General features: G+C 33.8%; 4 protein-coding genes across 8 annotated transcripts; all 4 read left to right on the top strand.

Moving 5' to 3' along the window:
• The first annotated feature begins 952 nt into the window (after window positions 1-952).
• BZL2 (protein BRASSINAZOLE-RESISTANT 1-like) lies at window positions 953-4,414 on the top strand. Its single transcript, NM_001355452.1, has 2 exons — window positions 953-1,317; window positions 2,313-4,414. The coding sequence occupies exons 1-2, from the start codon at window positions 1,078-1,080 to the stop codon at window positions 3,006-3,008; spliced, it is 936 nt and encodes a 311-aa protein (NP_001342381.1). The 5' UTR covers window positions 953-1,077; the 3' UTR covers window positions 3,009-4,414.
• LOC100806011 (peroxisomal membrane protein 11A) lies at window positions 1,182-7,585 on the top strand. Of its 2 annotated transcripts, none has more exons than XM_041009323.1 (4): window positions 1,182-1,317; window positions 4,806-4,881; window positions 5,057-5,354; window positions 5,473-7,585. In XM_041009323.1, the coding sequence occupies exon 4, from the start codon at window positions 6,622-6,624 to the stop codon at window positions 7,399-7,401; it is 780 nt and encodes a 259-aa protein (XP_040865257.1). In that variant the 5' UTR covers window positions 1,182-1,317; window positions 4,806-4,881; window positions 5,057-5,354; window positions 5,473-6,621; the 3' UTR covers window positions 7,402-7,585. The 2 variants fall into 2 exon arrangements, with proteins under 2 accessions (XP_040865257.1, XP_040865256.1); XM_041009322.1 differs by lacking the exon at window positions 1,182-1,317 and adding an exon at window positions 3,803-4,175 and having other exon boundaries at window positions 5,057-5,146; window positions 5,255-7,585.
• A 5,034-nt stretch (window positions 7,586-12,619) lies between these two features.
• LOC100805475 (probable protein phosphatase 2C 55) lies at window positions 12,620-19,547 on the top strand. 4 transcript variants are annotated; one of them, XM_003544375.5, is made up of 5 exons: window positions 12,620-12,806; window positions 13,013-13,910; window positions 15,724-16,048; window positions 17,378-17,527; window positions 18,913-19,547. In XM_003544375.5, the coding sequence occupies exons 2-5, from the start codon at window positions 13,162-13,164 to the stop codon at window positions 19,207-19,209; spliced, it is 1,521 nt and encodes a 506-aa protein (XP_003544423.1). In that variant the 5' UTR covers window positions 12,620-12,806; window positions 13,013-13,161; the 3' UTR covers window positions 19,210-19,547. The 4 variants fall into 4 exon arrangements, with proteins under 4 accessions (XP_003544423.1, XP_040865221.1, XP_006595942.1 ...); XM_041009287.1 differs by having other exon boundaries at window positions 12,628-12,806; window positions 13,309-13,880; XM_006595879.4 differs by having other exon boundaries at window positions 12,628-12,806; window positions 13,013-13,880.
• A 2,784-nt stretch (window positions 19,548-22,331) lies between these two features.
• LOC100804935 (arabinosyltransferase RRA3) lies at window positions 22,332-25,251 on the top strand. The gene is made up of 2 exons (XM_003544374.5): window positions 22,332-22,668; window positions 23,813-25,251. Exons 1-2 carry the CDS (start codon window positions 22,507-22,509, stop codon window positions 24,926-24,928), a joined length of 1,278 nt encoding a protein of 425 aa, XP_003544422.1. The 5' UTR covers window positions 22,332-22,506; the 3' UTR covers window positions 24,929-25,251.
• The last annotated feature ends 780 nt before the right edge of the window (window positions 25,252-26,031 follow it).

The following is a 26,031-nucleotide window of genomic DNA, read 5'->3' as shown; positions in this document are numbered from 1 at the left end:
ATCACAACCACCACTATTATAATTATTGTCATGATCAGTGTGATCACCACCAACATGATCGTTATGATAACAACAATAATAATTGTCATGTTAATGACAAATAGTAGTCACGACAATCATTGTGGTAATTGTAACCACAACAATAGTAATGTTGGTGATGAAGGATGACAATCATGGTAGTGAATGTGATGGTGACCTAAAATATTTTAGAAAGTCATTAATTAAATTTTTAAGATATTTGATTTTCTGTTTAATAAATCTTATAAAAATTTTATGATTAAATGTGATTTTAATTTTAATGTAAAATATTTTAATCTAGATATTTTAGTTTAATGGTTGAAATTAATTATTCTCATAAGATATATATTATATATATATTGAGTAAGAAAATTAAAATTAAAATATTTTTATTGGAAGAATAAAAATTGCCCTGCCTATAACTATTTTAAAATTATCTTATGATTTTTACATTAAATTTTCTCTTTTAAGATAATGATTAGTGAGACTCATTTTTAATTCATTCATATAAATTACCTGTAACTACACGTATTCTTTAATGCAATGAAAGAAATACAATTTTATTAGTTTTTTTCAAATTAAAAGAATACAATAATAATAATAATGATACATATATTAGCCATGGGATTCAAATATCATAATTCTTTCTTACATACATCAATCATTTTCCTTTGAATCAATTCTGACCTTCAGTTCTGGGCCCCACTCCTTCTAATAATTAGGTTATAAGAGAAGCAGTCCACATGGAATGCAATTCGTCCACGCGTCACATCTATCACTCCACTCGGGTCCACTTCACACCCCTAACTCTCCACCGATTAATCTCACCCGTCCAATCCCAAATCTTACAACGTGGACGCATCCACCACACAATCTTCAGTGCGACTCTCCGCACTCTATCATTTCCCCGCCTGAAATTGAGCTTTATGAGATTCTTCATTCTTCCACGCATCCAGCGAAGACAATTGGAGGAAAGCGCGATCCTCGTGACTCGCGACCCCTCGGGTTTAAATCCCCTGCGACGCAGCACAGGCTACTACTTCACCATCGCCGGATAAAATGGTCGACGACGGAGCAACCTCGGCGGCGACGAGCCGGAGAAAGCCGTCGTGGAGAGAAAGAGAAAACAACAGGAGAAGAGAACGGAGGAGAAGAGCAATAGCTGCGAAAATATACTCTGGACTTCGAGCTCAGGGGAACTTCAACTTGCCAAAGCACTGCGACAACAACGAAGTTCTGAAAGCTCTCTGCGCAGAAGCTGGTTGGTGCGTGGAAGAAGACGGAACCACTTATCGCAAGGTAAATCTAATAAAATAACATTAATGTGCTGAAATTAAAGTTAAATGCTTCAGATATTATTAAAATTTAATAATAATTTTTTATCAGATTATAATTATTTGCTGAATTGGTTAAGTCTCTTTCCTTTTCCCGATAAAGAGAAGGATTAAGAAAAAAAATCTAATCAAATAATGCCCATTGCCCATTCGAACAGTTCCTAAATCTCAATGAAACGGTGCGTTTAGCTTTCTATTTACGCTACATTGAAATCAGGAACTGGAAGCAAGAAAGTATAGTTAGTTATTGTGCTCGTTAAACGAAGCTTTTTAAACTTAATTACAGTATCTGATTTTGATCCTTATTTCTACTACAATACTGTGCAATTAGATACGGAAATAGTAGCTTGTGATAAGTAGCATTAAATCTCTGCTTGTTGATTTGCCGAAGACGGAATCAAATTTTAGTGCTCAGGTTTTGTGTGCTAAATTGTTGGATTTTTTTTGTTAGGTAAATAAATAATCTTAATCCTTAATGGAAAAAAATTGAATTATGTGTATTTCAATATATTCAGACGTTGTAATGCATGTACGGATAATGTGAACGGATGATTTTCTCGGCAACTACTGAGATTATTAGAGTTGCTCACTTTAGACTGGAAATTGTTAAAGTGATTAACTTGCAAAAAATTATATAAAATGGTGATTTTGTCATCAACTATTGAGATTTTTAGAGTTTGCTCACTTTAGACTCTAAATTGTTAGCGTTAATGTGATTAATTTGTAACAGATAATGTGAACGGATGATTTTCCCGTCATCTGCTGAGATGATTAGTGTTGCTCACTTTAGACTCTAAATTGTTAATTTAATGTGATTAATTTGTTACAGATAGTATAAACTTATGATTGTCTCATCAATTACTTAGATTATTGTAGTTGTTGCTTATTTTAGACGCTAAACTGTTAATGTTAATGAGACTAATTCGCAATGGTAACGTGGTTATGTGTTTGGGTGAATAGGGTTGCAAGCCACCTCTGGCCAATGGTGCAGGGAGCTCCATGAGAAACATTACCTTTTCTTCTTCTCAAAATCCAAGTCCTCTGTCTTCGTCATTTCCCAGCCCAATTCCTTCATACCAAGTGAGCCCTTCCTCCTCCTCTTTCCCGAGCCCGTTTCGTTTAGATGTGGATAAGGACAATGTATCACACCTCATTCCATACATTCGCAATGCGTCCTTGTCTCTTCCTCCTCTCAGGATATCAAACAGTGCCCCTGTGACACCACCTCTTTCATCACCAACATCAAGAAATCCAAAACCAATTCCTACTTGGGAGTCTATTGCCAAAGAATCCATGGCCTCCTTCAGTTACCCTTTCTTTGCAGCTTCTGCCCCTGCTAGCCCCACACACCGTCACCTTTACACTCCGCCCACTATTCCAGAATGCGATGAATCTGATACTTCCACCGGCGAGTCTGGCCAGTGGGTGAAATTCCAAGCATTTGCTCCTTCTTCATCTGTGTTGCCAATTTCTCCAACCTTTAATCTTGTTAAACCTGTAGTTCCACCCGGGATGCCTGATAACTCAATCCAAGAGATGAGGACGAGTTCAGATGAGTTTGGGGTACAGGTAAAGCCTTGGGTTGGGGAAAAAATTCATGAAGTGGCATTGGATGACTTGGAGCTCACACTTGGAAGTGGGAAGGTGCGGAGTTAGGCTGCTAGCAGAATTACCTCATCTGGGTTATGTAAGAATGAGACCACGGGATTGTTTTTGCTGGTTGGTTGTTCACTCAACTTGGTGTTAGAGCTTGAGCTAATAGCTACCTCATCCAGCTCTGTTGGTGCAAGCAGTTTATCTGGAAGAGACTAGAGAGTTATTATTGGGAACCAGATTTATCAGATATTGTGGTCATTTTATGTAGAAAATCATCTCCTTCCATGCCTTGGGTAAAATGTAGAAATGAGAATTACACTTCATCCCTTCTTGATTAAATCAGCTATGGTTCAAAAAATCTCATCAGGCATAACTGCTTAAGAGTTATGTGTTGTGAGTGATTTGAATTAGAAATTTGAGGTTTTGTCAAGTTTATTGTCTGTCAGAAAGCTCACAAGACCAACTTATTTGTTAATGTCATACATTTAAGTTGTATTGTTCTTCTTTATGTTCTTGTTCTTTGTATCAAATAGTTTGTATGTGATTTTGATTTTTACCAAAACCTTAAGACTTAGGTTTATGGGTTTTCTCCTCACTATGATGTTCAACTTTTCCACTTTTGTCCGATGTGAAACTTCATCTTACACTTGTAACCCAACAGAGATTTGCTGTTATATTGTCCTCCTGGTTTGGTAATTGGGTACTTTCTATATGTCTTCTTGGGTAATTCATTTGTTTCTCGGAGAGTTTCAGTAATGGCTTTTTGTTTTTTAAATTTTTTGTTATTTTCGGTATAATTTGTGGTTGGGTGGGGATGGGTTGGTAGTTTGCATCTTTGGTTGGGTCTCATCTTTATTCCTTTGCTACCCTACAATAGTTCCTAGCAGAATCTCGAGGGTGGTCCGTATATTTACTAGCCAAATATTGGCATGACCATAGTTTGCTACAACAAAGCACATTTGATGAGGGTACACCAGAAAATGTTCAAGTGATCTCTGATGATATCATTGATCGTGCATTGGAACATATGATGTATCCGTTTTGGCTAGTACTATATGCAGAACAGAAGTTGTTGAATGTCCATGATGAAGAAGAGAAGATGTAGATCCTCATGGTACCTAAATAACTAGGGCAACTTGTCAGAATGTCTTTAAATACTCATGGGTGATGCGCAGCTTGTGCCAGTTCGTTGATTGTCTATTGTTGAATTTGGCATGACAATAATTGGTGTGTGTTTACTTTTCGTAGTTTGTTTCTGTTGAGTGTCTTATTTGGCTCATCTTTTTTAGTGAAAAGTTGTTGTTCTTAGGTTTTAGTTGATTAAACTTTTACTCTTGATCCAATGGAGTGTATCTTACATGTTATAATACTTAATTGTTTTCATATGTGGAAGTCTGATCTGGAACAGATTCACAATCTAATTGCTGGTAACAGTTGCATATAAAACTCAATTTTATTTCTTGTTATATGTCTTGGTACTTCTTCACTACTGCCTTGTTGTTCGTTGATATCAAAATGTAAATGTTTATTTTTATGCCACTATCACCTTCATGAGATGAGCAGGAATCCTCTTTACTAGTTGATGCTTCTAACTATGTGCCATTCGCATCCTTTTTCATGACTTTTGAACTATTCTTCTAAAAAATTGCATGACATGTTAACGGAGTTATTTGGATTTTCATCAAATTATGCTAAATGGAAGGTGTTGCCAGTCTGCCTGTATGATCTTTATCAACGGCATCCCAGTTGCTGAAATTATTTGTGGCATTTCTTAGAGTACTTAGTGTGTTTAGTTGGTCAAGTAACAAGAATTGTCTTTCATATTCAATTGGGCTTTTGTTTGATTAATTTACGCAGCCCATGCTGATTCTGGTTTCAACCTCATAGATGTGAATCCACCTAGGGAAAATGCTAGTTCCCACCAGAAATCAAGGTATATAAAAAGTCACACTATGTTTTGCCGATGTAATATTTACAATTTTCTTGTACCATATATTGTCTTATTAAAGGAAAGATTTCCATGTGAGGTAATGCAATATTCGTCCTTGCATTGCCTGCCTTTAAGTGTATGATGTCATTCCAAACTCTGGTATTTGTTGTGATTGCAGCTGAAAGAAAACGGATCCTGGATTTGTGATTTAGATCTCTTCCATCACAGGGCATATGAATGCTTTATTTTGGGATATAGTCCTGGGAAGGTCAGATTTTCCAATGTTTAGTTAATAGGCCTTCTAAGTATCAGATTCAGATCCCTTCCTTTCCTTGTTTATAACAGTTCTCACCTGTGTTCTTTTGTACTTATCAAGGTAAATAATACTGATAACCAATTAAAATTCAAATCTGTGAAGAATGATCCTGTGGTTATGAGCATTCCTGGGGATTACTCAAGGAAACTCCCAATTGCAGGTATCCTTGTCTGTTTAATTTGGTGTTTTCACATTACGAATAATACACGTGTAATAAGTTGTATTGAAAGTTAGTACATTATTTTAATGATTCCTATTCTTCCTGCTAATGTGGTCAGATTTATTACTGAAGCATATTTTTGGGCTCAAACCTCCTTGATGTATAGAGCTATTTGCTATATAGCTGGATGGGTTGCTTGGGGAAATGAACCCTTCTACTTTCAAGATTTGAAATATTTTGTCAAAAAGTTGGATAAATGATTCTTGAGAAAAGAGATCCCTTCCTTGGTTGGTGATAGATAACATATGGTTATGTCTGGATTTTCAGCGTCTATTTTTAGTCCTACTTTATTATTTTTTTCTTTGCATGAGTGATGTTGATTTCTTTTGGCTTTCAACACCTTTTTCCCCTTCTTTTCTGTGGGTAAGTGAGTGAAGAACCGAGGGAGTGGTTTTAAGCATTGCTTCTTTGGCAGGGAATGGCTTCTCATTTCTGGGATTATATGCTTATTTTTCCATTTCGGTTCCCATGAGAACTGGAAGGGATTTTGTTCAAAAAGTTTAATTTCGTAGTATGTTAGTGTAATTTATACTTAAACTAATATTAGTCAAAATGTTTACAATATATGGTAATTTCCCATTGAAAGACAATATAATATTTTTAGACTAAATGTCACTTTTATTTTTGGTGTTTTATGTTTAGTGTTTTTTTCACTTTAATCCTTTAAGTTATAAAAAGTCTCATTTTGATCAATAGTAATTTTTACATTCAATAATAATTTTTTCAAAATTTTCATTTTATTCCTATTTATACCAAGTACCAAGTGTTAACAATATAATATATGATGTGTATTTGGACTTGTCACCATTCTATTCTTTTATATAATAAAAATAGATGACCATTTTTGTTTTAAACATTAATTTTTTTTATATGTAAGCGAATTTAATATAAAATTTATATTTTGAATCGGATGAAGATCGTGTCTTAAAATTTAGAACATTTAGTATTTCAAAAATGATAAATGCCTTATAAAAAAATCTTACTTAAGGAACTATTTTAATCCTTAATAAATAAGGAATCCAATTACAACTTAAAAGACCAATAATTTAACATTTTTCTTATTTCTTCCTTAATAAAAAAATACCATTTTCTTTTTTAAAAATAAAATAGAAGAAAAATTAATTTTCAACTCAGTATTTCGGAAGACTTGCAGTTGCATCATCATCATCATCATCATCGGTTCATCGGTGACATCACAGCACCCACAATGGATTCCAATTCCAAACCTTCCGCACCACCACCTAACCCTAACCCTAATCCACCGCCCTCGAAGAAACACCAGAGAGACCTACTGAGCCACGTGGAAGCCTACCTCGCGAAGCGCGACGGCGTAGACAAGCTCCTCAAGATTTCGCGCTACGCCACCAAACTCATCCTCGCCTCTTCGCTCCTCCAATCCAACCCTACCCTCTCTCACCGCCTCAAATCCTTCGAATCCAGCGTCGGCGTGAGCCGGAAGGCCTTCAGACTCGGCAAATTCGTTCAAGACCTAAACGCTCTCAAAACCACTCATCCTCATTCCAAACGCCAACTTTTCCTCTCCCTCCTTGCCTACGGCGGCGAAGGTTTCTACTACTTCGTGGAGCAGTTCGTCTGGCTCGCGAAATCGGGGCTGATCGATCCCAAGCACGCGCGCTTTTTCCAGAAATTGAGCGCGTGGGCGGAGTTCGTTGGTTACTTCGGGAGCGTGGCGCTCAAACTCGGGGATTTACAAGAGATTGCCAAGGAGGAAGCGTGTGTTGAGTCGAGCGTGGAGATCACGCGCTTGAGAGGGAGTGGGTGTGTGGATGAGGAAGTGCGGTTGGGGAAGTTGAGGGAGAAGAAAATGATGAAAAGGCTTTCTGTTGTTCAGGATTTGGCGGATGCGGTTATGGCTTTGGATGATATTTTGGATGGGAAAGGACCGTTTTCGAAACCGGTTTTGATGGCTTTGGCAGGACTTTTGTCCGCGCTTATTAGCTCTCACAAGAATTGGATTTCTTGCTGAAACTTGTTGCCTGAGGAGTTGTTATTATTTTTACAGATAAACAAAAAAAAATGTAAGAAATATATATAGGTAATATAATACGGTGTACGCCAAGAGAAAATGGTCTTTAATTGGTTGTTTGTTATGCTTATAGTTTTAGATTTTTACTGATTTATGAATGAATAAAAATGGCCATGATTCTATTTGTTCTACTCTTTTTTTATCGTGTTGTGGTTGTGATTGTGGCAGTTCTGCTGCTTGCTGCTTGCTGCCTGACTTTGTTTCATTTGTTGTGGTTTTGATAGAAGAGAATCATGTTAGCTTTTGTGTATTGTATGGTTGATAATTATTAGTTGATTTTGTTGAGAGCAAACAGTGAACTGCAAAATTGTATGATTGTATATATTCTTTATATGAAAAATGCTAATAACATACTACTCTCTGGTTCATTTCCTGTAACACACTCTTTACTATCGGTTGAAATTTGTTACAAGTTATAAAAATGTGTGGGTCTCACTCCTTATTTAAGGACTTAGATTCTCTACAGATATAAAAATGCACAAACAATATTATGTCTCTGACTCTCTGGTGACAAATATATTGGAAAATGCTTCAGAGTTGGAAGGGTATTTCTCTCGAAGGGTTGTGTTTCGTGCTTCTGTCTAGTGTGACTAGTTAGCGAACTTGCATCTCTCACACGATGGGAAAGTTGGCTGCTTACTGACTTGAAATTTTTTGCCATTTTCATACTTTGATCATGTATTACTTTCCCAGCCCTGTTGGCATATTGCAACTTCTATTAGTTGACATTCGAGAATGGGGAGTTTCTCACCTAAGAATTATTCAATCCGTGGACTCCTAACTTTCAGTAAAGTAAAACAAACAAAAATAAAAATAAATTGGGAAGGCTTTTTGAAATGTTGCTTTTATTTTCTTTAATATGTAAGGACTTTTAATAATTTCTGGCGAGGGTGAAATCATTTGTTTTAAGTTAGTGTGTCTGTGTGGGCTAACTGTGAATAACAAGAAAATTGAATGATAACTCATACCTGGTTACCTTGCCTCTCGTTCCTTTTATATTACATATTAGAATATTAGATTAGATGCATTCCGTTGTTAATTTTTTCACCCCTATGCGCAATGTAGATATGATTTCGTTGTTCTACTGTATAACTAAGAACAGAATCATATTCTCATTATTTTATTTTTTTATTTTTTGTTTTTTACTAAACAAAAGTGTACTTCCCATGTACACCCCTCCCCTTCCCCTACATATACAAACAAATCTTTGGGCTCTAATCTTGGGGTCGTTGGGTTCAGTTCTGATGGGTGGCTGCGCGAGGCTTGGATGGGGGTGCAGGGTGGTGGGGCACGGTGCAGTGGTGTGGTGCGCTTGGAGGTGGGATTTACTAAGCTTGGTCGTGCCAATAGTAATATTGGTGGGGGATAGTAGTTCTCCACGAGCGGCATATTAATACGCTTTTTCAAGCCTTGTCAAGCAATCGGCCAATGCCTTTTAACGGAATCTGGGCCCCTCCCCATACAGACCCATAACACAATTATGTTACATTCTGGGAGTTGCTTTGTGCACCTGTAAAACTTCTTGTGCACCCAGGAACTTTTGAAAATTCTGGAAATACCCCTCCCTTATAACTTCTTATTCTTTGCTTTCCTTCTTCCATCACGCGACATTTTATTTTTGTTGCCTTCACCTTCATTCTCGTGAGAGAATACCATGAGGAGTGCTCATTTGTTGTTGTATCCTCTTTGATTACGGTGGTTCGTCGGCAAGTGGTGGTAATTGGTGTGGCCATTAACAGTGGGGTAAGGTCTCCAACTTTGATCTATTTTTTTTACATAAACTTACATATTGGTAATCCGTAAGTTATATACAATTTACAGATTGATAATTCGTAAATTTTATATAATTTACGAATTAATAATCCATAAGAAACTTACAGATTGACCATTTGTATGTTAGTTACATATTGATAATCCATAAGTATCATACGGCAAGCACGTGATTTTCTCTCATAATAATCTTCAGCAACAAAGGAAGAAGTAATAGTAGGAAAATGCTCGTAGATCTAGTACTGCACATATTTAAAAAACAAAAAATTAAAACAGTACTCAATATAAACTACAAAACTAAAAAAAAAATTTAAAATAAACTATAAATACTTGTAAAGTTGTATGACGCTTCTCTTTGACGCATCATTCAAATTCTCATACATATGGACTAGTGCAGCAGCTCCCAATGCGTAGCTTCCAATCTAGCTGAGGTCACGAAATGCATCCAAAAATACCATATGCATGTGTGTGACACTCTTGTTAGCAAAGAGTGTGCACCCTATTAGATGCAAAAGATATGCTCGAGCTGTTACAGTTCATTGTGTTGCATCACATTTGCTACAATAAATGTCTCGCAACCAAGATAGTCGAACATATACCCTATGACATTGTAATGTCTAAGCTCTTGCTTCTCTTCAAGCAATTCAACTAACAAGAAGATGACTTCGTCCACATGAAGAGTCTCAAAGCTATGGAAGGCACCTGTAATGGGAAGATGTAGCAACGATGCTATATCATTTAGGGTGCAATCACCTCTCCTACCAGAAGATGAAAACTACTAGTTTCCTTATGTCATTTCTCCATAAAAGCATATATAAATCCCCGATCACTAGTATACAAGGAACATGAGATCAGAGAACTTAATCATGTGATCGCCGCTTAGCTTTCAATCTCTGAAGTAGGCCTGCCAAATTTCTTAACCTTTCTTCCATGGGAGGGCAACTACAACTTAGGACGTTCCTGAAAATAAAAATTTAAATCATTTGAACAATAATATGAAAATAGTTATGAAAATATTATTTGTTTAAAAAATATAAATACCTCTTCATTCCAAACTCTCATTGCCACATGATGAACATAGTCCATCAAAACTGATGTGTCGTAGGGTCTGCCTAGAAAATCTCTCGGCATCAGTAATTACATCATTAGCAGTTGCCTTTTTAGGCTGTTCATGGACATCGTCAGCTGTATGATCCAAATGCTCAACATCCTCACCACCAGGTGCAACTTCCTGTTGTCTACGTGTAGATGCTATGAGCATTCGCCGCTGAGGGGCTTTATCCGCATCACCACGAACTTCTCTTCCTATAATTTTGCCTAAAGCTCAATCCAAACATCTGATTCTAATCATAATCTGTACATTTAAACAGTCATAATAATTAATATTATCGTTCAAATAATACTATAATCAATTACTATTTAATAATTCATAAATAAAAATATTTTGTATTTTTTAAATAACTTTTTTATTACTTCTATAAATTCATAAATGAATATAGAAATTCTTTTGTCAAATTTATAGAGTTGACATCACTAATTCTAGTAAACTTAAATGACTAAAATCTAAGTATAATTTTGGTTTTTATTTCTAATAAATGACTATTTCATTTTTTTAACAAATTAGTATGTCAACTCCTTTAAATATTTTTAAACAAATGAAGAAATTTTAATTTTATACTTTCAAATACTATTTATATAAATATTTAATACTATGAGTGTAATAATATATATATGACTATATCAATAAAAAAATAAATTACTCAAATAGAAAATATAAATAAATTACTTATAACAATAATATTTATACATTCATTTTTAAATAAACAAAATTCTTAAATTATTTATTAAAAACCAACTTCAAAAAATAAATATAATTAATTAAATATAAACACATAAAAAATATACAAAAATATTTTGTTATTAAAAAATATTTTTTACAACAAAAATATTAATTTATTTTAATTATAAAAAATTAATTCAATTGTTTAATTAAATATAAATATAAAAAATAAACAAAGTATACTGTTTAACAATCCTTATAACTCATACGTATTGCCAATTGGTATAAATTATATGAATTCCCACTCCGTCACGCCAAAATTGAGAGAAGAAGAGGGAAGCCAAAGGATTTTAAGCGGCGGAAGACGAAAATGATGACGACGGTGGGATACGAAATGACGGCAGGGTGCAGACGACGAAAGCAATGATGAAGGAGACACCAAAATTATAAAAACAACACAGTGGAACACGAAAGACAATGAACAATTCGTGAGAAAAGAAACATGGAGAGGGAGTGTTTTTTTTTTAAATTTTAAGTGAAAAATATTTTTCCCACTTGACTTGAATTTGAAATATTAGGTGCACCAACACTGGGTGAAAAAAAAAATCCTTACATTCATTTCATTTGATTAACCAGTTTCAAATATACACATTATGCATATCGACCACATTCTTTCATCATTGCTTCAAAAGTATAATGCAACATTTAATGAAAAAAAAACTAATGGTGAATTCATTAAGTTTATCCAATATGTTGTGGTCTTTTGTTGAAAGTATTAAAGCAGTATTGTGCGCAATCGTCAAGAATATTAATATTGCACAAAAAAATCAAGAATATTAATACAATTAACAAAAATAGATATTCATTGTATATTGTTTTTTTTTTAAAGATTCGTTGGCTAGGTTTTCATTAGACCTGTTAACTGTTTAGTATTTTTTTTTAATCATTCTATACGTGTTTCTTGTGAAACAAAATTTGTTAAAATATTGAGCATAATTTTTTTCACTTTCATATTTAAGGGTATAAATAATAATAATTAGAATTATAACGATGATGATAAGTGAATAATTTTATCTTATAATTTTATTTAATACTCAACTAATATTTTTTTCATCTGGTGGATCCCTTTTTCTTGAAAGACATGCATAAGTTTACATAAATTTTAATGCTAATAAATATAATATCTTACAAATCAATATCTTTAAAACATGATTTTATAAATGAATATTTAATAAAAATTAAGTTAAAGATATATAAAAAATACAAAAAAAATTAAGATATACTGTTATTGTAATTACTTCTTACATTGTTATCTAACTCGCATATTAATATATATGGGACTTTTCTCTCCATATACCAACAAATCTTAAAATATATATAGCAATATTGTTATTTTTTAATTTTTATAATAAATACTACTCTAAAAATTATATTAAAGATAATCTATGATTAATTAATTAATTAATAATGTAAATACTTTTTCACTAACAAAATATATCAATTAATATTTTCTTAATATGTTTTTTTTCTTTTTCACTTTCTAATTTATATTCTTATCCATGTTTGATGCTATAATAAAAAAAATACTAATATACTAATATATGGATTAGGATTCATGGAAATTTCGAGATTCCTGAAATTATGGCAATTTTCTATATTCTTCTTCCCACCGGTCATCATCTTTTGGCTGTGGCTGTGGCTGTTGCAGGTTCTTCTCCGAAGCTTCAAAGTTAACAGAGAAAGACCCTAACAACCTAATCCTCCCTCGTCACTCATTCTCCACCTTCACTTAACGGTAATTCCTTTTTTCCTTTAATACCCATTTCGGTTACGTTCCTATCTTTTACTGTTAGGGTTTTTATTCCCTCCAATTTTAAAATCCTTCGTTCTCGTTTTTTCTTTCAAATTTTCTTTTCCCTGACTTCAATTTTATTTTAATTACGAGCATGACTTCCTTAATTGGATGATGTGTTGACCTTTATTGTGGAAATAATAACCCAGGTCTCAAATAATTGAAGATTTATCGAAGGGATTTGTTTTTGTTTGTGTGCTGTGTTGAAAGTGAAATTAAGCATTAATGTGTTGGGAGCTATGAGATTGTATTGTTTAGCTTGTGGTGAGCCTTAATTACTGCGTTGGTTAGATATAAAATGCCATCTAATTACTTTTCAAGGCTCGGAGTTTCGATTCGGAGATCGGTTGTGGGGAAAGAAGGTCGAATCCGGGACTCTGCTGAAGTTCTCATTGGGCAAGGGAAGTTGTGGTTTGGTAGTTCTAAGTTTTTTCATTCTGTGCAGAGCTCATATTTTGTGGAACTGCAGCTTCTAGTTCGGCCCGGCATTGCCTTAGCTTCGAGCTCTGAGTTAGCTGGCAAAAGGAGAACATTGTCTGTAGTTGACACACTATCTCGAACGTTTTCGGTTCCATCTGTGTCGGGGCCTTCGTTTCAGGTCTGTGGATACCACATTGGTTCTGCCCTTGCTGGACCTGATCAGTTTTCAAGTGGGACCAAATTTAGGATTAAGACAATGGCTGCTCACTTGCCCAGAATAGTGGTTGGCGAATCCTGTTTAGATAACCCGACTTTGAAGGGTAGTTGCCGTTCCCTGTCAACCAAGAATAGCTATAGTATATGTTTAAGCACAAAATTGAGGAATGGTGGAAAAGTGAGCATGAGTTTGAGAAACCATCAGCAGCCAGATAACAGTGCGGTTTATGGATATTTTATTTATAATGCTGCCAAGACCTGGTGTAATTCTCATCCTTACATGCAGTCAGGATCTGGAGACTTCCATACTTTGTCATCTTCGTGTTACTCTGTTGGGCCTGCTCATGATGTGCCTTTCGACACTTCTGCCCATGAGGAACAGTTAAGCAGTTCTGCAGATCCATCTGAACAGTATGTTATTTCCCTTTGGTGTTCACCATTTTAAACATAGCATGGATATGAAGCAATATCAATTTTTTGCAGTTAAATAAATATTTATATATCGTCAGTGATGGAGCTACTTGTTGGCCCCCCTAACTTTTTTTAATTATACTGGTTTTAATGTATATTAAGTAATTATTTTTGTTTGGTATTTTTTTATTTGGAGTTTAACTATTTGAGTATTATTTATCTTTTTTATTTTTTATTAAATATTTTATTCTTTTTATCGTCTTTGTTGTGAAAATAATATTTTTTTAGATTAAATATTTGAGTATTTTTTTAAGAGTGCTTTTCTTTTGCAATCCCTTATGGCTATTTTAAAATATATAAATGATTGTTTTTGCAATCAAAATAACTTTATTAGTCTGTCATTTATATTGATTTGATAATGAAGCATCATTTATTAACTGTTTTCAACGGACGGGTAAACTTATGAGCGCTATACAAGATATTGACAACTTGAACATTGAGACACACCAACATATATTCTTTCTGCCTATCACTATTCTTCACATATTCTCTTTGTTTTTTGCATTTTGTTGTTGATATTGCTATTGTTTGTGACGCTACACCCTGCTTCTAGTCTTGAGTGCACGAGTCCAAACTCACTGTTGTGTAGATCTTGAGAAAGGAAACTGGATATGGAGTTGCACGAGAGATCGGTTAGAATTTACTTTTAGCACATTAGTTTGTCACGATAGGACATTCTTCATATATTTTTCAACTATCTGAAAATAAATTATTTCTCAATGAATTTTTAATACTAATACTATTGTCGTAAAAAATAATTTTGTAAGTACCATAATTTATTATAATTTAGTAAAAAATTTAAAATATAATTAATAGAACTTTATCGTAAAAAAATATAGTTAACTTACATGCTAATTTTTATTATAAGTTCACAAATGTTTTTGGTAATACGAGAAACTGACTTTTGACATTTGTAATCTTGAGTTTAAAAAAAATGTTTAGTTTATGTTCTATTTAAATATATTTTCTATTAGATGTATTTTATTATTATGGCACAATTTATGATTTTTTTTCTATGAAATTTAATGGGTATATACTGAACTCCCCCTTCCCCCCCTCCCTCAAGCCTCCAAACCTTGGTCCATCCCTGTATATTAATATCATGATGCTGCTTGTTTGTGGATTAGAATGATAATTTTGTCACTTATAGTTGACTGTTTGTGGTTATGGCTATAATAAACATCCATCTATGATTGAAATAATTTTAGAAGGCTTGAAGAGTGCAAATGTTTTGAACATAGGGATTTGACTGATGCTATCTTTGAGTTAAAAAGATATTGTTGCATTTCATCTTTACAAAAAAAGGTTCATTAATCTGTTTTAACATATTAATATATTAAAAGCACTGTAAAGTTGAGATTTGTTGACATTTGCATTTGACTGGTGGGAATATAAACAGGAGAGTTCCCATATTAGAATAGAATATGCAGAAATGCACAACCCTCACCTGTCAAAATGGAACAGCTTTTTAATGGTTTTATAAAAGATTAATAATGATCAGACTGTGTTAGTGTCTGCTTCATAGTTTTCTGTTTCTCTTGTTATTTGTACTAGTGATTTTGATACCATAATAATACCATCCTACAGGGGAAAACTCATAAATTTGCTTTGTTTTATTGCCTTTTAGATCAACAGACAACATATATAAGCTATATAACAAAAATGAGGGGAGGCTATATATGGTGGTTAAAAGTATGTTCTGAATTTGCAATCTTAATGGCTGGTATCTCATGATTGGAAATGTTGACTGCAGGAAAACTCCTTCAGGCAAGACCCTTAAGTTGATATCAGGATCATGCTACTTGCCTCATCCTGATAAAGAAGAAACTGGTGGAGAAGATGCTCATTTTATATGTTCTGAGGAACAAGCAATAGGGGTGGCGGATGGTGTTGGTGGATGGGCAGATCTTGGTGTTAATGCTGGATATTACTCTCGTGAGCTCATGTCCAAATCAGTGGAAGCTATTCAGGAAGAGCCCAAAGGTTCAGTTGATCCAGCTAGGGTGCTGGAAAAAGCACACTCAAGTACAAAAGCTAGGGGTTCCTCTACAGCATGCATCATTGCACTTACTGATCAGGTTACCTTTACCTTTATGTTGTCCTCTTTGGAATATTGTAGCAGCTTCTGTTCCATCACTTTGACTTACAGTGCTTTAAGCATCTCAGAATGCTGATAGACTATTACTTAATTTACCTTAGTTTTTGCTTCCATTTTCTTGATGTTTTGAGTATCATTTTTGTTTTATCAAATGGTCTTCTGGTGATTACTTTCAGCCCTTGCTGCTTATTTTCCTCATTCCAGTATTCTTTTGTAATAAATTTATAAAGTCCTAGAAAATGAGTCAGTGATAAATTTATAAATATAGGCTTTCCAAATCAATTTTCACCGTTTCTAGTAACATCAGGGCCTATAACCCAAAAGTCCTAGGATCGAAACTTGGCTCTGATACCATGTTAAAATAGGAGAAAACAGAGGGATAGTTGAGTGAAAACCATGTATCAGAGTACACAGCGCATGCGTGCTTATATAGGTTAATTATATTAGTTATACATAATGTTCCTATAAACTGCTATTATTAATAGAATCAGACTATTAATTCTTATTTTCAACATAATAGAATCAGAATATGATATTCTGATTTTCAACAGGGACAATATAATTTGTCAAGGCAGTAATCTTAGAGTTAGAACTTTGTAGATCTTGCACCCTTGTGAATGTTTACTGACTGGAGCGAATTATGATGCAAAAGTATCAGTTTACATGACAAAATGCTGTCTTAAATAATTATGGTAAAAAGTGGCCCGTGATGCGCTTGTAATAGTTAAAATCACCCTTAAAAATCTTTTTGATGACTTGGAGTTAAATTTCTGAAATATAAGTTTGTCAGCATTGGACCCATCTAAGCATAAGATTATGTAATATGAAGCTCCATTTAATAAAGAGGGTGGTGTTTGTTGACTACTTTTAAACTACCAAAAAGACTAAGGAGGTAGCATTTGATGGACAGCTTAAGATGGGGTGGAACATAATATGCGTTCTGTTATATTTTGGTGCGTTTTAGAAAGACAATAGAACTGGACATAAGGTAATAAAAGTGGTACATTTTGGTTAAAGGGTGGAACAAAGGAGAATGAAACAGGACACATTATTCCATTCTGTTCTATTTGCACACCAGACACTACCTAGTACCTAACAGTTTCTAAAATTTGTCCTCAAACCTAGACTTTTTTTCCTGCTGGTATTCCTATTATATTTGTTACTTGAGGGCACTATGATGTTTCTAGGTTACTAATATCGTGTTGTAAATAATCAACTTTGCTAGGTTATTTTGTAATCCTGAAAGAGATCTCTATTTTGTTTCATTCTTTTTGTCAACATATGTTCATATTTTGCATTTCTTTCACAGGGCCTTAATGCTATCAATTTGGGAGACAGTGGGTTTATGGTGGTCCGGGATGGGTGCACCATATTCCGGTCCCCAGTGCAGCAACATGATTTCAATTTCACCTATCAGCTGGAATGTGGTAGTAATGGTGATTTACCTAGTTCTGGTCAGGTATTTTCCTTTTGTGGAATTCATCCTTTGGAGAATCTGATTAAATTGGCCATTGAAGCATCTTTTATCCACTCTTAATGATAATGCATGCTTAATTCTGATTCATGAAAAAATGTTAGCCACTGAATCTGCTGCTTGTATATCACTTCTAATATTGTTCTTAGATATATACGTAATATAATAAATGCATACAAAACTTTATAGTAAATTTTCTTTATATTCACTTTCTAATTCATAAAAACCTACCATTTCTTTTGTATATCTAATGTCAGATTCCCTGTCTCCGAAGAGTTCTTGTGCGCGTGCATGCGCACGCACACACACACACACACACTAATTAAGTTCATAACCACTGATTTTTAAGATGTGTTCAATTTACTCCGTTGTTTTCTATTTTTTCAATTTAGTCTCTTAATATGCCATTTGTGTCCAACTAATTGTTACAAACTAGTCTGTTCAATGCTTTGCATGTGATCTACAAGTGGGTCTGTAATCACCAAGTCAAACTGAACATATAGGGTGAGTTTGTTTAAACATAAAAAAAGCAACTTTAAAATAAGCAGGAAACTTTTTTTTTAAAGCAGAAATAATGTAGACAAACACACCAAAAAAATAGAAAGCTGCTTATTTCAACAAGTTTAAACAAGCCGGCTCATAATCCAATTTGGGTCACAGCTAACTCTGGAGACTACAGTAATACAGATCTTATTTTGGGACAGAGAAAAAGTAAGAAAGACTAAAATGAACATAGCCTATTAGTGTACTAATGAAAAAATGGAACATAGTCTGAGCTTCAGACCAAGTTAATTAAGGCATTTACTTATGAGTTGTGCTGCACAGGGAGCACAGCAAAAAGATTAATCAGAATTCAGCTAGATCTAATCTAATGGTGGTTATTAGAGGTACCAGAACCACGTATCTATCCAAGAGTCAATAAGCATGTCAATTCATTGTGTAAAAAATTCCAGATTCTAACATTTTCATTTAATTTATTCTTGTTGAGTCAAGCATATTATGTTCCCAGTTTATGTTCCATGAATCAAGATTTGGCTGCTGATATAATTGTTAGCTGGCGGTTTGTCTTTGAGGTCTTAGTTCTGCAGTGTTTCTGGGGGAGACTGTTTCTATAAAACTGATTAGTATTTGATTTTCTCCCTAATTTTGTGTCTTGTTTATGCCTTGTGCTATTCTTTTTCCTGCTGATCTAATGGTCTCTACATTAAGAGAATTTAACCATGACTAGTAGTCAAGTTTAATTTTAGATTATTCTTTATGGTGATAAAATTGGAGAATAAACTCATTCAGTTATATTGGAAGTTTGGTTCTATGCATCTGGGTTTTTGCTACTAGTAAGATGCTTAGATGGTTTGCCTTGTTTATGTCAGGTTTTTACCATTCCCGTTGCACCCGGTGATGTCATAGTTGCTGGTACAGATGGGCTGTTTGATAACTTGTACAATAATGAGATTACAGCAGTCGTGGTTCATGCCATGAGAGCCGGATTGAGCCCTCAGGTGACAGCCCAGAAGATAGCTGCATTGGCACGTCAACGGGCAATGGATAAAGACAGGCAGACTCCTTTCTCAACCGCTGCTCAAGATGCTGGTTTCCGTTACTATGGTGGCAAGCTTGATGATACAACGGTAGTAGTTTCATATATTACTGGCTCTGGTGATGCATAATTTCATTTTGCTGTGCCCTCTGTATATAATCACTTTATCTCGGTTGTGACATGTTTTGATTTGAAGTTAAGATTTGTAGGTCACATGATAGGTCCATTGAATTTAAAATTTCCATTGTCGATGTTGTGCTTGGATGGTTTGTCCAACTGAGTAGTTGCTACACTGAGAATAGTATTTCCAGTTAGATTTAAAGGGAAAAAAGATACTACATTTATTTTGAGGTTGAGCAGTGGTGAACCGACTCTATTGACTTCGGGCTGGAGGTTAATTCCTGTTGTCAATGTTGTGATCATAACAAATAATATTCCCTATCATGAATTAGGGTTGCATTTTGTTGATTTTGATGGCATTATCACTTATCTGTTGTTTATTTTAAATCTGCTACTTCATATGGCCAATTAGCTTGGAGGTGGATAGAAGTGGAAAGACTAGGAATGTTAATGGAATGAGTTACGATGGACTTATCTTAGTTCTAACTTGAAATTTTTAATAAACTCTTCATTTGAACTGAAAGCATATGAGATGAGACTAGATCAATTTGAGTTGTAGACATTATATAAATATTATGTGTGATTAAATTATAAAAATTAAAGATATGTAAAGTTAAAATTAAAATAAATATTTCAAAACAAACAGTACCAATGTAAATAATATATTATGTTTTGAATAATCGCTTTTGACAAAGAAAATTTAAGGCTAAAAATGTAATTTTGATTCTTTTATTTTACATAATTCATAATTTTAGTTCTTCAATTTTAAAACTCATGTATGTTCGAAACTTTAAGGGATCAAAATTGGAGGACTAAAATAGAGGGATTGTGAAAAATAGAGGGATTAAAATTATAATTTAGTCAAAATTTAATTATGTAAAATCATGGAAGAATTTCTTTTATGAAAAAAAGAACAAAATAAAACACAATCTTTTCACATTGTAGGATTCATTAAAAAAAATTCAATGATCATACAAACCTATCTAATGCTGGTTTTATGATAACAAAATTATTTTACAAAGTGTATAATCTTTTTTCTCTAGAAGAAAAAATTAAAGAATTTGAATCCTTTCAAGAGTTTTGCCAGGGATAAAAATTTACAGAATTCTTTATTTTATGTTATTTTTTCATGAAAGATATTCTTCTTTTTGTGTTTTACATATGCATTGTAGAATTAAATCCTTTTTTTTTTTCACAATGCAGTATTCATTTGAAAAAATACAAAATAATTTTAATTCTTTAAAGAGAGTTCTGCCAGAGATTAGAATTCTTAGAGAATTCTTTCTTTATTTTGTTCTTTTCTAAAAAAAAAAATTATTCTTTATTTTGTTCTTTTCTTTTTATGCATAGTCTATGCCATCATTTTCCTACTTAATCACCAAAGTTGTTTGCTGGCCAAAATACTCCGTTGGTCTGGCAGGTAACCTGTACATTGGGTTAAGATTTTCATTCTTTTGCGTGCCATATTACATTCCAAAATATTGATGGATATTCAAATTGCTCCTATCCATTAACAACAATTGTTTCTCTCAAGATATTAGCATAACCAAGAAGTATATTGGAAAATCTCAATTGCTCGTTTATTCCTGAGCAAGACTAACACATTTCTAAATCAATTATTTGACCATAGTTGCAAAGTTATCAAATAACAGGAGAAAGCTCTGAGTTTACTAAACAACATGTTCAAGCCCACACTGATCATGTTTGATTGTTACCTAGTACTGTAAAGTAAGCACATGCATGTTTGACACCAAGTCACCAACAATACTATGGTTATGTTCTGTTGTAATGGAAACTAGCAAAATGCTATCTTTTAGTTCACTTTGTTTCTGCTTCGTTCACTTCGTATTCCTCATCATCCTCATCCTCATCGGTTTACTAATTTGGGAGAATTTGCTTAACGAATCTACCTTCATCCCCAAGAAAGTCAAGCCCAAAATTTGTGTTATGTTGCTTAACCAAAAGCCAATGCAGTAATCGGTCTTCCTTGTTTAGGTAATGCAACACTTAGTTGCATCAATACACCCTACATCCATTACAATTTCATAATTGTCGTTCAAACTGAAGAATTGGTAGTCTTTCTGTTTCAGGAAAGGCAGACTCTCAAAACTAAAAAAGAATGTGCAAGCAGAAAAATACACATTCAATAAACATTACACAGTTCAAATTTTCAACAGTATGTTCCAATTCACATTTTTTAAGACACATTGGATTGAATAGTACACGTCCAATAAATCAACTTCTACATTAGTCCTCCTCGACCTTGAGTTAAGTGAAACATTTCTCCAAATCCTTTAACAAACCAGAACCAGCAAAGCCTTTTATTTTTTATTTTTTATCAAGCTACATTATATTAATTTGGTAATTTTATATTCGTAATTCTGTAACTAATACAACTGATAATAAAAAGTCAAAAACAGTTCGAGCATATAAACATATTAAAAAAAAATGTAGTATTCACCTAAAAGGTGGTGGTTCGACCACATATTACTGGTGCCCTAGTAGCTCAGTTACTATGATGAGGTTAAATGGCAAGTGGCAAAAATGTCATTAATCTCAAATAGTAGTAAAAATAAAATAAAATAATTAATTGAGTTAGGCTAAAAAAAACACTAGCACACAAACATGCGATGCTTACATCAAAACAGACAGGAATTAAAAGAAAAAACAAAATAGAAAAGCAAATGCATAAACTCTTGTTACAACATCCCAAATAACCAATCTCATATGATATTTATTTCATTTCACATTGATTGCCATTTTAATATTTACTTTTTCTCGTATTGATTGGCATTTTCAGTTTTAATGAAACGTTAAAAATTGATTTTTGTTTTATCCCATAATAAATATTATTGTCTTAAAATATTTAATAATTTTTTTTATAAAATTAAGAAGAAAAATGAAGATACTTTAATAAAACTAGTCACTACCACTAAATATTATCTTTCTATTTATAAATTTGTAACTTATTTCTTATAAATAAGATCATCGGAAGTAATATCATTATTTAGAAATAAATGATTTTCTTAATCTGTCTAAAAAAATAAAAATCCAAGCATGGAAGAAGTAATATTGAGAATTGAGAGGAATTAATTCAATTGCATATTTTTCTATTGAATAATAAGAACATTGATCCCATTATTCCATTAGCAAGTAGTGGACACTAATAGTGTGTTAAGGCAAAGCATAGAAAGTAGAAAAGAAAGACTCAGTTCTTCTCCTTGACTTTGTTTGTGAGTTGAAATCTGAAGCTGAATCGTATCGTTGAGTTTAGGGTTTGAAATTGGATCTGACAGCATAGCATAGAATGGCGGGGGTTCGTAGAGACGCATTGCTGACGAGAGATAAAGGCCAATCATCGGTCCGATTTCGAATCGTCGTCGCCGTCGTGATCGGCGTTCTCCTCGGCTGCGTCTTTGCCTTCTTCTCCTCCGCTCCCACTCCTCTTCACATTCCCTACCCTATTAAGGTTTTTCATCTTCCTCTTCCTCTTCAATATTAGGAGTTTTTTTTAATCCGCAAATGTCTCAGTAAAATACGACTTATTTGATTTGTAATTTTGAGAGGATAGATTAATGATTAAGGATAGATATTTCCTTTCGAACAAATAAAAGTGGTTGAAGCTAAAAAAATCATTTTAGATTCAAATATTCAAGAATAATTCATAAGTTAATAGTTAACGGTTGCTGATTATTGTTATTGTTAGTTTTTGTTATTGGATAATTCAAATCCGCGATCTCTTCCTCATTTCCTTCTCCCTTCATCAGTAGACCAACCTTATATCTCCTATGAAAGTAATGTTATATCAGCTCAATTTTATTCTCAACTAAACCCTAAACCATTAAATTAGTCTCCCAACTTGCAAGCATATTACTAGTTTAGTTTCTTTCTTTCTATGCACTTACACATTGTCAACGAACCAAAGTTACAAATCATCCTATGTATGACTTCTAAATTAGTTATAGTAAAAGTTAACAAACTTACCATACATGACAATCTATAATTGGACGATAGTATAAAAAAACATACACTATGAAAATTGAAAAAGTTTTTGAAATTAATTAGTCATCTTGGATTCTTAGTTCTTAAAGGATCTCTCTATTTGATGCTCAACTTTGATAACTATCAATTGCTTTGGCGCTTCACTTTGGTGTGCATCAATCAATTTAGTCCCTTGTTTTATGCTACATCAATCAATTTAGTTCCCCGTGATTACTAGTCCTTGATTTTGTTGTGCCTCAAGTGTCCCTAATACTAGGGACCAAATGGACTTGTGCTTATCAAATTCAAGAACTAAATTGATTAATTTTGTAATGTTAGGGACCAAATTGACTGGTACTATCAATTTTAGGGACTAAATTGAATGATAGTTGTAAAAGTCAGGGATTAAACTTACTTTTTTATAATATCGAGTTTTATTAACCTGTACTTGTAATTTTGGTGTATTGCTCATTTATTCTCATTAATACTAAATAAAGAAGAAGATATTAAATAAAAAACTAAATGCGTTTAATATCTTAAAAATATGTTTACTGAGTAGAAGGACAAGTATGAAGAATATGCAAGAGGATATACAATTATTAGTTATATTGATTGTTACTGTTGATTGTCAGATGGTTTCATCTGCATGTGAATCGCCAGAACAAGTTAATGCGCTTAAAGTTGATATTCTATCAGCGAAAGTGAAAAATTCTGAGCTGAAGAAACGGGTCAAGGATCTTATGGAGAAGCTGCGTCTGGCCGAGCAAGGAAAGGGTCATGCTCAGGAACAGTTTGTTGTGCTTGGTGAGAGCCACAAGGCTGGGCCTTTTGGAACTGTCAAGGGTCTCAGAACCAATCCACCTGTCATTCCTGATGAATCTGTGAACCCCAGATTGACCAAGATCTTGGGGGAAGTTGCTATTTATAAAGAACTTATTGTTGCTCTCGCTAACTCTAATGTGAAGGAGATGTTGCAGCTATGGTTCACCAACATCAAGAGGGTTGGCATACCTAATTATTTGGTTGTTGCCTTAGATGATAACATTGAAGAGTTCTGCAAATCCAATGATGTTCCTGTGTATAGAAGGGATCCTGATCAAGGTGTTGATGTGGTCGGTAAGAGTGGTGGTAACCATGCTGTTTCGGGATTGAAATTTCGTATTTTGAGAGAATTTCTGCAACTGGGTTACAGTGTTCTTCTCTCGGATGTTGATATTGTGTACTTGCAGAACCCCTTTGATTATCTCTATAGGGATTCAGATGTGGAGTCAATGTCTGATGGTCACAATAATAAGACAGCTTACGGGTATAATGATGTCTTTGATGAACCCTCGATGGGTTGGGCTCGGTATGCTCATACCATGAGAATATGGGTTTATAACTCTGGTTTCTTTTATATAAGGCCTACTCTTCCTTCAATTGAGCTCTTGGATCGTGTTGCAACTCGGCTTTCCAATGACCCAAAATCATGGGATCAGGCAGTTTTTAATGAGGAGCTCTTTTTCCCTTCACATCCTGGTTATGATGGACTTCACGCTGCAAAAAGGACGATGGATATGTACCTTTTTATGAACAGTAAGGTTCTCTTTAAGACTGTAAGAAAAGATGCTAAACTCAAGAAGCTGAAGCCAGTGATCGTACATGTTAATTACCATCCTGATAAGTTTGCAAGGATGAAGGCAATAGTTGAGTTTTATGCCAATGGGAAACAGGATGCGCTGGATCATTTCCCAGATGGTTCTGACTGATAGGAACATTAGAACAAATATGTTTCTAACACAGGAAGGATTTGTATGCTCAAATTGATGTGATACAGAGCCAATCATTTCAGTTCACCTCCCAGGATAAGTTTTATGCCAATGTACTTTCTGTTGAGTTTTAGAATTTGTTGTGTTTGACTATTAAACATGTTTTCTGTAACTTTGTATATATTTCTTCTCTGTAATGAGTTGAAATTCAATATCTCTGCAATGAACTTGGTCATGTCGAGGTCGTTTTTTTTTATGTAAAGAAATTAACTGTTTGTTTTACAGTTTTTGGGATATGAAATAACATGAAGACCACGTGGCTAGTTAGAGATTGTTGTGGGAATATTTAAACTCTGGTTCCCTGTGTATTGGTTTCAGAAGTGACCTGAAAATTGTGCAATCAGTATTTGGGCGCTTATTGCGGTTTTTTCATCAAAATTTATTGGTCAGATTTGGCTCTTTTCTTTTGCCACATGGTCTCAACTCTCCCGGAACTTTGTCACTTCTAATGTATTTGCTCCTTCCCGTCATTATTTTACTCACTTCACATGGCAGGTTTCTATTTTTTTTTTCTCCTAACATGAATGATGGATCGCATGACAGTCATATATAGGAGAATTGAGTTGTGGTGGTAGGCAGAAAATCTGAATGGTTCAATTGAAGTTTAGGATCACATGACAGGTTGTATTCAAATAGTGCCTGTGACTGAGAGAATATCAGAATAGTACAACCTGTCATCGAGGCCAATTTTTTTTGGTTTTTTTCTGTGTCTTGGTGTCTTATTTGGGTACAAATAGTGGATTTATTTAGTATTTCCTCCATTCTTTTTACATTTTAGAATTTTTAGTTGTTCTTTTATACAAGTCACTTTATAAAAATTATGTGCATTGATTTTTTGTCCAAGTTTATCTATAATTACATCATGTTTAGTTACTCTACACTTTACTACAAGTTTTACACTTTTCTAAAAAGAAATCTCACTATGAATCCAAGACTTACACTTTTCTAAATATAAAAAATTACTAGTATATTGATATTAATAGAATATTAGAAAGACAATTCAAGTGGAGAGACAAATAAATTAAATTGGTGAGGTTTTTAAT

The sequence above is a fragment of the Glycine max genome, chromosome 14 (assembly GCF_000004515.6).
Source record: "Glycine max cultivar Williams 82 chromosome 14, Glycine_max_v4.0, whole genome shotgun sequence".
In the NCBI taxonomy this organism is placed as follows: domain Eukaryota; kingdom Viridiplantae; phylum Streptophyta; class Magnoliopsida; order Fabales; family Fabaceae; genus Glycine; species Glycine max.
This window is presented reverse-complemented; position numbering and strand designations above follow the sequence as displayed.